This window comes from Montipora capricornis, chromosome 8 (genome assembly GCF_036669925.1).
Source record: "Montipora capricornis isolate CH-2021 chromosome 8, ASM3666992v2, whole genome shotgun sequence".
NCBI lineage: Eukaryota > Metazoa > Cnidaria > Anthozoa > Scleractinia > Acroporidae > Montipora > Montipora capricornis.
This window is the reverse complement of record NC_090890.1, coordinates 55,046,514-55,059,989: the sequence shown is the minus strand read 5'-3', so window position 1 is coordinate 55,059,989 and position 13,476 is coordinate 55,046,514. Positions and strand designations below refer to the sequence as shown.

At 39.6% G+C, this 13,476-nt stretch overlaps 2 protein-coding genes across 3 annotated transcripts in view; one reads left to right on the top strand and one right to left on the bottom strand.

Annotated features, from left to right (window-relative positions):
* LOC138060731 (uncharacterized) overlaps positions 1–1,239 on the bottom strand; it is a 10,858-nt gene extending 9,619 nt beyond the window's left edge. Inside the window, exon 1 of one of the 2 annotated variants that reach the window (XM_068906586.1) lies at positions 1,123–1,239. The gene's annotated coding sequence lies outside the window, so the exon portion shown is untranslated. The remainder of the gene's footprint in view (positions 1–1,122) is intronic. The other variant, XM_068906587.1, reaches the window with a different exon arrangement.
* Positions 1,240–12,325: 11,086 nt separating this feature from the next.
* LOC138014185 (uncharacterized) lies at positions 12,326–13,266 on the top strand. The gene has a single exon (XM_068861199.1). The coding sequence runs from the start codon at positions 12,403–12,405 to the stop codon at positions 13,264–13,266; it is 864 nt and encodes a 287-aa protein (XP_068717300.1). The 5' UTR covers positions 12,326–12,402.
* Positions 13,267–13,476: the final 210 nt, after the last annotated feature.

Below are 13,476 nucleotides of genomic sequence, written 5' to 3'. Positions count from 1 at the left end.
CAATGTTTTTAGAATGGTTCGCCAAAAATCAGTAGATAATTTCTTTTAAGGGAAATCTCCCTAACAGTACTGTAGATATGTGTCATTCCAATTAACAGAAGGTCATGTAATAAAGATAAAACCTTTTTCAATTCAGTTTTCCTCAACTTCAATGAAGAAACTTTTTCAGTTTGCATTGGCTCAACGCTGCATTGATCCCATGGTCAATGGTATGCACGATATATAATTATAGCTCAACAACAAAGTGTAGACTACTATACAACTAGTAGTGTATTTACTGTCCTTTCAACACACAAACGCGTCACTGCGATGAGTCATGCCGTTATCCGCGTGTTTCGTTTTCCGCCTCTCGATTGCTATAACTTCGGCCGGAAAATGCCAAAAAAGTTGATCAGATCACCATTGAAGTTTCTCACCCCTGATTTTGGGAATCGGGAATCGTTTTTACGTGTAACGGAAGCACGCCTTTTAGTCGAGAGCATTCTGCAACTCGCAATAAACGGTGGAAATGACTACTGTCTCTGATGCAGCTAATAAGTCACTTTTATTCGGTTTTATTACCGACCTTAAAGTGAATATATATATGGCAATTTTCATACACAAAGGTAAATTTGTAAATAACATAAGGTGCGGAATGCATTTTCGTTTCCGTCGGCCCATCGATCGAAGATGGAACAACCAGACTCACCCGGGTCAATCCTGTCGAAATACGAGTGTAAAACTATCGTGTCCTACACCAAATGCTAACCATCGAAGTGACTAGTGTCTCTGTTGCATCATTTCCAAGTCCCTCGCAAAAAGAAACTAACATTTCATATCCGCTCGCCACACCATCTCACTGTGTGTTGTATGTCCGATCTTCTCGAATGTCCGAACTTTCGAGGTTTGTTTACATGAAAAGTCACGTGACACTACACGTGAAAGCTAGCGCTCAGAAGGTCAATTATGAGCTGATAACCAAGATTGAGTGAGCCAATCAGAAAAGGTAGTCTAAGAAATGCAATAACCGAGATTGAAATTTTAATAATGCATTATAATTAAACATAATAATTTAATACACATGCCTAATTTCCGAGAAGAAACATTAAAATAATAAGTTTTAAATTTTCAAATCACACTAACTTGCTGCTAATAATTTTCCCAAGTATATTTGAACTGGAACAGCAAATACATTTTCACATCTCTGTTAAACATGTAAGCATTCCTTTTGACTTCAATTGAATCTCAAAACCTGAGTCCTGTTAAAGAAGAATCAATTAGCAATTGAAATTACTGGTCCCCCAAAATGTGACAATCTATGGTAGTTTCAAATAGCTGTCAACCATGAAACACAATGAAATGTCATGGAATGTTAATAATGAGAATAGCGTGCATTGCAGGGGTTTCAATAACTTTTGCAGTAGATTACTGGGTTAATCAATGTAAACGGTGGTCAATCTTATCTTTTACAAGGGTTTGAGTGAAAATCAAGGCAGAGTGGCCGGCGGGGGGAGACAAATTTCTGACAATTTCTGAGGTATACCACCGGTGACCGGCTTCTAATGAAACCTCTGCATTGTCTCCTTACTTGTTATATTTGCCACTACATACATACATACATTAGATACATACATAATTGACCACTCTCCATAGGGGCTTTTGGTGCCAATGACACACAGTCAACAAAACAACAGAACAGAACAAAAACCACAACTACAGTACTGTTACGAATTTGAACTGGCCTCAAGGCAAAGCAGCTGGCTATTTACAAGTGCAGCCGAGAAGGAACTAGGGACCACCAGGGTCAAATTGATCAGAACCCAGCTGTTTGAAAGCTGATTAACTTAATCCACGATTAGCGTAAACTTTTGTTTCATGTTTTCAACTTTTTGGTGAAAGCTTGTGCTAATGTAAAGTTTTGCAAATATCAGTGTTGAACAGTATTTGGGAGTAGAAAAATAAACTCCTTGGTTAATTTTTATTTGGCTGGGATTAATGATGATTGGCTTTTGAACAACTGGGCTCAGTTGTGTTTCATATTCGATCAGTTGTACTAGTGTTTATGGATCATTTGTACTGATTTCTTGATCAGTTGTATGTTCTGCAAAATACCAGTTCCACAGTATAAATTTTTCCACAAGGGCTAGTGAGCGGCACACAAGAAGATTGCTTGCAGTTGTACATTGTATAGTTATCATTTATTTCCTTCCTCTCAAACTGAGACTTCCTGAGGGAGTGAATAGAACTAGCATAGGGCAGCATATATAGCATAAAGGTGTCCTAACTTTAGCTTACATCCTACCATGACTAATAACTAAAATATGCTGAGATCGTTTACGGTTAGGGATAGCGTTAGTACAACTGATTGAATATTACGGACAAAACTTACAACTGATCAAATGTAAGAGACACAACAGATCGATAAACTAGTACAACTGTTCGAATATTAGGCACAAAACTGATCAATAAATCGATAGGGACGTAACTTATCGATTTATCAGTACAACTGATATTAAGGACCCAAGTGATCGATAAATCAGTACAACTGATCGACTGTAAGGGACATAACTGATCAATAAATCAGTACTGAACTGATTGAATGTCAGAGACACAACAGATCGAACATCAGGTACAAAACTAATTGATTGAGTAAATCACAAGTCATTCGATTTTGAGACTCACCGAGTGAAAAATTAACTGATTAAAAAATGACCAATACAAGAAATCGAATAAGTGATTCGCAATTGATCGATTGATGCCATTTACACAATTAGAAAGGTCACTTACATGAAGCGGGAGGATGTGACTAAACTGATGAGTGGGCCAATCGGTACATGTTGCTATAATTAATTTTGAAACAAACAGCATATTCGCGAGCCTTTTACTTCAGTTCAGTGGCAAGTACACTGTTGAAATGATCCTTAAAACACTTTTATCACATCATTTTTCCTCGAGCTTTTAAATGATAAGTTTACTTTTTCATGAAACACTCCAGCTACACGAGGATCAGTTTGTGATTTACATTACAAGGGTATGTGCAGATTTAAAAAAAAAACGAAATGGTATCTAAATCGACATTGTTGAGTATTGTTTACCGATGTCCACTGATGGCGTCAGATATTCATTCGTTGGTGCATACTTGCTGATACTTGTCTAAATGTTTGCACAGAAAATTGTACAAGCCAATTGATCAGAATGCCACCATACTGTAATTGATATTGGGCGAACACATTTTTCCCCTGACGGAACCCTGAACCTAGGCACTGCAACATTAATGAATTAAATACAAGGTGTCGCTTACCTACACATTAGGTCCCTCACAAGAACGAAATTGGAACGCTTCACCAAAAACTCTTGCAACGTGTTCACGTTTGTCCTCAAGACAAGTACAATCTGTAACAATTTGATCACGTGACGTACTACGATTGAGCTGAGGGAGTTTGGTGACAAAAGACCAGATAATATCACCAGGGGGGACACATTGCAAGTTGCGTATGACCGAAACTTTTTCAACTTCCAAAAAAAAAGAAATTTGGAGAGAGATCAACACTTTTTTGTTGCTCATTTTTTGCTTGATAATTCAAGTAAAGGGTTTGATGCTGAATACTGGTGGGAAATTTATTTAGTTGCGTTTTTGACACGGAGTGTGTTGGCAGCTTGTTTTGTTACAATTGCGTATGGTAACTTGACACGATTGAATTTGTTGTCTTCACGCACGTAATGAAATAGGAAGGGCCTCTAATGGCAAATATGTTATTTGTTTAAAAAATATTTCGCTGGAAAAGGTGACCTTTATGAATTGTATAATATACGAGCTTAACTGGATAGTTTTTATGGCAATAGTAAAGCATTTTCCTGTCAAAATGAGGTTAGCGTCTTTCTGGTGTGTTAACTTAATCAAATATACCATGTGCGCCTCGTGAGTTTGTATTTGCCGTCTGCCGTAACCTTGATTGCCACTCTCAAAATTACCTCCAGAACCTACTTTTTTTAAACTTTTAGAATAATCTTCTTGTCTTCTGTGGTGATACTTAACAATTCGGGAACATTTTGTGAGAAATTATTTATAACGGGTCACACGCGCAACTTGATCGCCCGATTATGCAAAACATCCACTTGGCCTTTTGACATCCCATTGAAAAAAAACTTGTAAAATATTCGCGGACCGGTCGATTTCTCTGAAATTTGAAAGTATGATTGCTAACGAATATAGAAAGATTTTCACAATAACTAAAAATTCCTTTTTTAAGCATGAGAATTCGACGAAGAGGTAAATGCGACTAAATTTGTTGCGTGCGTTGCTATTTTTGTGATTTGATTGTTGTGCAAATTTTGCACGGGGGGGGGGGGGGTACTCGATGAATCCCTGGTTGGGGAGGTGCGGCGCGGCCCCTCATACCCTGACCCTGTTTAAGACAAATATCGCTAATTTTCCTACCCATTTAAAGACAGAATTCCGAGTTTTGATACCCTGTTTAAGACATTTAACCCAGTTTAAGACAAAAATTGATAAATCGATACCCTGATTAAGACAAAAAATCACAAATTCGATACCCTGTTCAAGACCCGAAAAACATACCCTGGCTGTCTGCACGTCCCCATTAAGCCCTTATAAGGGAGTACCCCCCCCCCCGGGAAATTTTGACACAGAATATTAAATTATGAAAAAATATCTACGCATAGATCGTTAAAAAAATCTTTATTTTTAGCGGTTATTTGAACATAAAAGATGCAACACTTGACGAGATATAGTATTTTTGTAATTATTTGAAAGAAGAAAAATTTCGTGGGAATCGGGACGCGGTGAAAATGAGTTAACAAATTTGCATAGGTGCATTGAAATGTGATACGCTAGGAGACAGGAATTTTATTTCTCTGACAAATGACTTTTGTCATTGTAGTGTAAAATGAAACAACAATATTTCTTTAACTTCCTCCTTAACCCATTTCCGAGTTTCTGCAGTTTCAAAGCGAGTCCTCAGTGGTGCAAAACCATTCAAATGGTAATGAGTTGCAAATTCTTATGCAAATCAAACTCGTTTCCCTTACAACAGTTGAGCACCAAGACTCACCTCGAAACCGAGACAAACAGCAACTCGGGAATGGCCCATTTATTTATTTACTTGCTAGTGCGAAGATTGTTCACATGAAACTAACGCTTTTTGCGAATTTTAAGTGTCATGAAATTACATCATTTGCGTGACAATATATCCGTTTACTCTCACCCAAAAACATTCAGATAGTAACAAACTTCGTCTTTTAAAGTAAAGTACGATCGGCCGGGTGAGTGTAGTCCTGAGAAGGACTGTTTGAGATGACATTGACTGACGTTTCGACAACCTGAGCGGAAGTCATCTTCAGACTCACCCGGACGATCGTACTTTACTTTATGATATGACCCCTGGGTTCAAACCAGTTACAATTTTAAACTTCATCTTTCTTGAACATTTCTTCTGCTTTTGTGCTTGTCAGCATTGCGAATTTTGATTGTCATGAAATTACATCAGTTGCGTGACAATATATCCCTTTACTCTAACCCAATAACAAACTTCATATTTATGAACCATTTCTTCTGCTTTTGTGTTTGTCAGTATTGTGATTTGCGACAATTCGCAAGTCTGTTTTAGTATCTCATGGATGTTCAGATTTTCAATTACATAACCGCTCAACCTCGCGATTGTAGATACGTTTCTCAGGAACCCAACAAAGAAGGCTTCGTGACCCGACAGATGAAATTTAAATATTCAGTTAAATATTAGAACAAAATTAAAAAAACCAAAGACGTTGTTTTACTCTGAAAACGACAAACGATTAACATGCTTTCCCGTAGTTCATTCAGTTGACAAGAGGTGATCACGTGCACCTTTATGGTTGCCAAAAACAAAAGGCACTGAATTGGGTGGTACTGAACTGCAGCGGTCCAGTTAAGTTTTTCAAGTGGGGCGTCATTAAGACCATTTGAGGGGTCACCCACATGTCGCGCTAGCAGACACGTACCACAGGCAATCCAGTATGCGCCTTATGGAGCGTATATATTTTTTTAAATGTAATCCGCAAACGACGAAACATTGTTTCCCGAATTGTTTCCTTGGCACGCAAACGAGGAGACATTTGCTGTGGAAGCAAAATGTTTCTGAACAAATGCTTCCTGTGGCAGCAAAATGAAGAACATTTGCTTCCACAACAATGTTTCCGCTACCTAGCGAGCAGACTCTCATTCGATCTTCCTAGATAAGTTGGGAAGAGGAAAGTTGTTCTTTCTTCTTTCCAACTTATCTTGGAAGATCGAAAGAGGCTCTGCTGGAAGGGTATGTTTCCGCAACATTGTTTCTTTGTTTGGGTATGCCTTTAAAGCTCTGTCCAAAAGGACGCAACATTGTTGGCCAGGCTAAGCTAGGAAACATTGTTGCGGAGACGTTGTTTCCCTGGAATTGCTGCTTAGGTGGCTACAATGGAAAACATTTGTGTCGCAAGAAAAAAAATGTGCGTCCGGGAAGCAACACTGTTTTTGACCTGATTCAAAAACATTTTCTTGCATCTGGGAAGCAAGATTTGCGTCCGCAACAATGTTTCCCAAGTGGCCAAACTGTGAAACATTTGCGTCCACGACAATGTTTCCTAGTTTAGCCAGGCCCTTACATGTTCCGTCTGTTTGCACACCGTGCTGCATGTTGTTGCGTGTTATTGTGAGTTCTTGCACGAAGTTTGAAACCTTTGAAACTTTTGAGCCAACAACTGTCAACATTTCTTTTGTCCCGTGATCGCTGAAGCGTAGCGCAACACCATTGGCTCAATTTGCACAGCTCTTCCAACATAACGACGAAAGTTAATATATGACAGCCATACATATTTGAATTGCGGAGAGGACGTTATCGTCACAGTTATTAATTAACGTTACTTGAGTAAGAAAGAAAAGAGAGCCTGAAAAATTCAGGATTCAACCCCTGACCTCTGCAATCTTAATGCGGCGCTCTACCAGTTGAGCTATCAAGCCACCTGGGAGCTGGTTATTATGTGAGTTCATATTTGTACGTAGAAGATATAGATACGACGAAAGTTAATATATGAAAGCGATATATATTTGGAGAGAATCAAGTTAAACTGATGATCATTGCTCCCGCAAGGGTTTCGCCTTGAAGCAAAATCCCGAGGAGGCATTATCTTGCGTGTGTATAGAGTTACAGTGATCTGGTATACCAGAAAAGTCTCGGTCTGGCAGAACTAGGCGCGTACGGAATGAATGGGTAATGTGACGTTTTCACACCAAATGCCCGCATGTAAGGCTTGGGACTGATGATATTGAGCAGAAAATGGCTTTAGTGCTTATCATCACTTATAAGGCTCTACATGGACTTTCTCCGAAGTACATTTCAGACTTGCTTACTCTAAAAAGATCATCTCGCATTTTGCGCTCTAACTACCAGGACAGCCTTAAGCTCGAGACCCCCACCTTTAAAACCAAGAACTATGGTGGAAAAGCGTTCTCAGTGTGTGCTCCTCGCCTTTGGAACGATCTCCCTAGGGACCTACGGAATTCACCTTCTCTGGAGACATTTAAAAGAGGACTTAAGACTTATTTATTTAACCAATAATTTTAACTTTTTGCATCTTAACTTAACTATTTTATTTATTTTTCTATATTTGTAAATTTGTAAGGGCATTGAGACGTAGTGTAATGCCCCAGAACTGCATTATTATTATTATTATTTAGGGTTAGGGTTAGAGCGTAGTACATGGGAACGTAACGTCACAATCAAGGAAGTATCGGTAATCGGAAATCTTCATTTTCGGGGTTCAACATTATTGTTGAGGATATCTTTCCATCTGTCACACGTTAAATGCTGTACAATCTAGCGTTGAGGCACAGAGCTTTTCGGAAAAGTAAGGGAAAGCTTTTGTCCGCCTTTGCATTAAGTCCCGGGCATTAAGTCCGTTTTTTCACCAAGAGGTCGTAACATGACTAATTTATCTCACGTCAAGGATAATCCTTTGGTTTGATTAAGGGTCGCGAGGCGAATTCATATGTGAAACAATTCAAGTTGTTAATTGACGAACATTGTGTAAGCACGCTTGACGTTTTGTTTGTCAGGCACAAATCACTGTTTAGAGATTGAAAGACTCAGTCTACAACCAGCAAGTGTTGTTAGAAAACAATGAAGACAAACATTAGTTAAAGTATTTACAAGGCAAACGATCGGTGTTGTTCCAATGAAACATTAACATATTAAAGGCTCGCGACAGTATTCTGTCCCAAAAGAGGCTGTTGTTTCGAAAGAGCTCTTGAACACGACTTTGGATTGAAGAAAAAGGCCACAAGTTATTATCATATTTTTGCTGGATTTTTGAAACCGTCACGTTCAGTTCTTTCAAAGTGTTAGTAAACTTTCGAATAAGTTATCGCAACATAGGGAACTCAGACTCTTAAATATGCAAAACCATGTCATGGGTACCTGCATTGTTGGTGATACTCTCAACATTTCCGAATTCTAATTCTGTCACCAGAAGAGTTTTCTACACAATTTTTCCCTCGATGTACCTATCATTAATAATATACCGTGACACTGTTTCAGTTCCTTCAGCCGGTCAGATTTTAAGACTGGTTTTATCAACGGAGTTGATAATGTAAATTGGCCACCGTACAGAGATTCTAAAAGCTGACGTTTCGAGCGTTAGCCCTTCGTCAGAGCGAATCGAGGGATTATGGGTTACGTGTAGTTTATATAGTAGAGTAGGAGCTACGCTATTGGTGGTAACATGGCAACGTGAAAAATAGGAATATATTAGTTAAATGAAAAGCGTTCGTTAATACCGTGAGGATTAAGGGTGCCGATTTGAAAGATGAATTTTTGTTCCAGATTCTTGCGGCTTTCCGTCGTACCTAGATGTAGGGAAAGGCCGCAGATAGCCATGTGTTTTTTGGAGTGGTTAGGCAGATTAAAATGGCGAGCGACGCCATGAACAAAAATTCATCTTTCAAATCGGCACCCTTAATCCTCACGGTATTAACGAACGCTTTTCATTTAACTAATATATTCCTATTTTTCACGTTGCCATGTTACCACCAATAGCGTAGCTCCTACTCTACTATATAAACTACACGTAACCCATAATCCCTCGATTCGCTCTGACGAAGGGCTAACGCTCGAAACGTCAGCTTTTAGAATCTCTGTACGGTGGCCAATTTACATTATCAACTCCGTTGATAAAACCAAATTTTTGTATACTACTTCCCCACCGACGCAGCACCACAGATTTTAAGACTGCCTGTTTCTTTCTATTCATTTGGTCATTTAATCCTATAACTCCGATTCTATAATCCAGATCAAGGACATCTAAATAAAGCATTGACAATATATCGTGCAACATCAGTGGTTATGTACGTTACTAAAGACTTAAAAACCTCATTCCTTACAGTATGCTACCTTGTTAAAAAGCAATGGCCACATTGCCGTAAAAAGTGACCTTGCGTTTCCTTTAGTTTCTGTTTCGACTGGTACACCATCGTGTCCGCCATGATCAAACCGTCTAATCACAACGCCCCTTTCATATTCGGCACTGATTTGTTCTCTCCCCCGTTTTAACATCAATTGCTGCGTTTGGCCATTCCTCGACGTGGGCCCTAGACACATTGAAATCTGCGTACAACTATACTTAACATCATCATCTAATTTTTTCCAAACTTGACCCACCTGAAACAGAAGATTGAAAATACAGAGGATATTACATGGCTGCGCGAAGTTCCAAATTTTATCTTCGAGTGTTAATAGTATCTCTCGTGGGAGAACGAGATACTATCAGCAGGAGAAGAGAAAATTCGTTTCCCTAAGCAGCCATGTAATGTTCTGTTTATTGTATAGATACGGATGAAGTGTTCCGATTGAAAACAACCTCATTCAGGGCTCAATGTTTTATTGGTTTTCGAAATGTGATAAAATGGTCACCAACTGCCAAAACACGCATGTTGAATAATGTGAAACTAGATATGAGAGTCGCGAAACACAAACCATGATAATGTCAAATAAAGTCATAAAACAGAAACAAGTTTCTTGCAAGAAAAGGGAATCTCGCTTTAATTGGGTACTGTGTTAGTTACCATGATGACACCTACCTCTTCACTTGTGAAAGATAAAACTCATATCTTTACTTCACGCGATAAAGATACGAAGTTCTTTAGAAAAAGGAAAATCATCATATTTCACCAGTATCTTTATAATAAACCGTAATTCCTTCCAGGTCTTGGAAACACGTGGGTCAGTTTCGAAGAAATCCTGACGTTCTAAGTTGGCTGTGGAACTTGTACGCAAAAGCAATGTTTTGTAATGTATAGGTACCAAATAAAGTTGTTGCTCTTGCTTCAGTTAAATTGTTTCTTTGCATACAAAGATATTCCCTGGGATTTCAATCGCCACATGTTGATATATGAGTAGATTATTGTAAATCTACTGCAATATGAAATGCGCACAGTTCAGCGGACGAGTAATGTTTGCTTTCAAATTAAATTGTAGCTATAACAACGCAGAGAAAGATTACTGAAGGAAAGATCGTTCATGTCAGTGTACATGTAGTCCTAAGAATGCCCTTGAGTAAATGCTATCAATAAAAAGTCCTCTTTAGGACTACACAAACCTGGAAGATCTTACCTTATGAAGTGTTGTGCGCTGGGGTCAAACGTTACAATCTTATAACGACTTCTTTTTCTCAAATTTTTAGCGCAAGTGCGAGCTGGAGGCTCTGCTGAATTCCATGGCAAAGAAAGAAAAGATAGAAGAACAGGAACAGGATGAAGGTAGTGATAGCGATGAATGGAAACCGGAGGCCGGAGAGGGGGAAGATGAGGAAGACACTGAGTCCGATGATGTAATAAGCGAAAGTGATGAAGACGATGAAGGGAATCCTGTCAGGGGTGTCGTAACAAAAGGAAGAGACAAGACGGTTGGCAATAGAAAGAAAGAAGAAAAAAGAAAACGCAAAGACAGAAAGAACGATAGTGTGAAGAGTAAGAGACCCCGGCACATATGTCCATTAAAAGAGTGTAGAGCAGAAATTATAGACCTCCCTCGACACTTACGGGACGTACATAATTGGACGAGAGATACAGCAAAAAAGGCAACATCGAGGTTTGGAATGAGGAAAAGTTTCCAGCAGAAAACGATAAAGGAGACGTCAGAAACAGGTGATGGCAAAAAGATGTATAAAGATTATCATCGTCACCGACCTTGTCCCATTGAAGGATGCAAGTCAATCGTCAAGCGTTTATCTGGCCATTTACGTCAAGTACACAAGGAGATTCCTGTTGGGTCACCGGCTTACAAAGAAATTTTGAGGAAGGCTCGAGCAGCGAAGACCTGGAAACCATCAAATCAAGTTGTTATTAAAACTGGTCTCAAAAAGGCTGAAGTAGGGGAGCAGGAAAAGGTCAGAGAATCAATTGAAGAAGAAGAAGAAGATGTGGAGAGTGACATTGAGCCATCAGAGATACCGTCCAATGACGAAGAGCGTTTGATTATGGAATCTGCAGAAGATCCTAACTGCCTGAGTGCACAAAAAGAAATTCACGTAATCAGCTCCTTTTGTGCATGGTTGGAGTCTGCAGATGGTGGAAGAAAAGATCCAAAATTGTCCAAACAACACGCCTCTCAATTGTTTCGCATGCTAGAGACAATTGACCCCGAAAAGCAAATAAATTCCTTGTTTAATGGGACACTTGTCCGCGATACTTTTCTGAAAGAGCACGCAGAAACCAAGTACACAGCTGATACCATAAAGGCGTATCTTCTTAGTCTGAGGCATTTTTGCTCGTTCGTGATTGCAGAAAAACCCGAAAGTGTGGATGCCAATACTGTCCTTGTGAACCAGATAAGGGAGAAAGCGCGGCTATGGTCCATGTCATACAAGAAAGACAGTAAGCGGAGGCATCTGGAAAAGATGAGCAGAGACCTCGATAATCTAGTTACCCAAGAGATGGTGAACAAATTTGAAAAGAGTGATTCGGCGCGGAGCGCTATTGGGTACATAGAGCAACTCAGTGGAACCAATTCATTGGACTTGAACCAGTCTGCCTACACTCTAGTGAGAGATTATATTCTCCTTCAGATAACTATTGCCAATGCACACCGTTCAGGTGTATTGTCAAACATGACTCTGGAAGAATATAAACAAGCGAAGAGGAGAGAAGAAAGTGTAATCATCAGTGTTAAAAACCATAAAACCGCAGATACCCACGGTCCAGCGTGCGTTGTTTTGTCTCCCTCGTTGTTCTCGTACTTGGAGATATATGTCAATAAGGTACGAAGTCGGGTCGATCATTCCACTACTCATGACAAGGGGAGGGATCAAGCCAATGTATTTTTGTCATGGAATGGTGCAAAGTTGGAGTCTGGTCAAATCTCTACAGCGATTAATGCTGCATGGCAAAAAGGAGGAATGGAAGGGCACGTCACATCAACGTTGTTTCGCAAGTCTGCAGTCACGAATGTGCACTCGCGACATCATGAAATGAAGTCCAATCTGGCTGACCTCATGGCGCATAAGGAAAGCACTGCACAACGGTTTTATCGCCTTCAGGAGAAACAAGAATCTTGTTTCCAAGCAGCAACTAATCTTCCTAACGTAATGAGATCCTCCAAGACAAATACAGCCTCGCAACAAGATACTTCAGCAGCCTGCTCAAAGTCGGCCGATGTAATTCAAGGGATTGGTAACAAAAGCACAAGCACAAGGACTGAAGGATTCACTGAGCGCATGTCATGGAAAGAGGAAGATGTTAAAGCCTTGAGAGAAATCTTTTCTGAGGAAATTAAAACGAAAACTGTAACAATGGCCATCGTCAGGCAAAAAACACAAGATCATCCTTCACTCCAGTCCATTGACCCTAAAAAGGTTTGCGACAGGATTCGCAGTGAGTGGAGGTTCGGTGCCGAATATATCAGTGACAAGACTTCAGTTTTGGCTGACAGCAAACACTCAGAAGAGTTACCAGGGGAAGAGGATACTTTGGCAGACAAGATGAGCCGATACTTCTCAAACGACGACAGCAGCGCATCCATGGTCCCCCCATCAAATTCAAGCTATATTAGCAGGAACATTTTTTCTGATGAGCACCGAGAATACTTATTGCGAGTTTGTGGAAGCATGGTACGAAGGGGTGTTATTTCACAAACTGGGGTGAAGGACATTCTCAGTAAAGATGAAGAGGGAAGAGAAATGTTACAGAAGTTCTCCATAAAGCAACTTATCAACCGTTTGAAATATGAGAAGAGGATGAATCGTAAGTCCAGCTCCACCTAAAAAACCCACCTTACAAACAAATTAAAGTTTGTATGTTGTTGTCCATCACCTTAACTTAATTACAAATATGTTTTGAAACCCTAGTAGACGACTTTCAATTGCTAAGCGAAGCATGTTTAAACTAGACTATTGGGTCCAGGCGTACAGTGCATTTTGGATATTTTCCTCTGAAAGGCCAGGTAATATGGGCAACAATTTCCTTCAACTTTG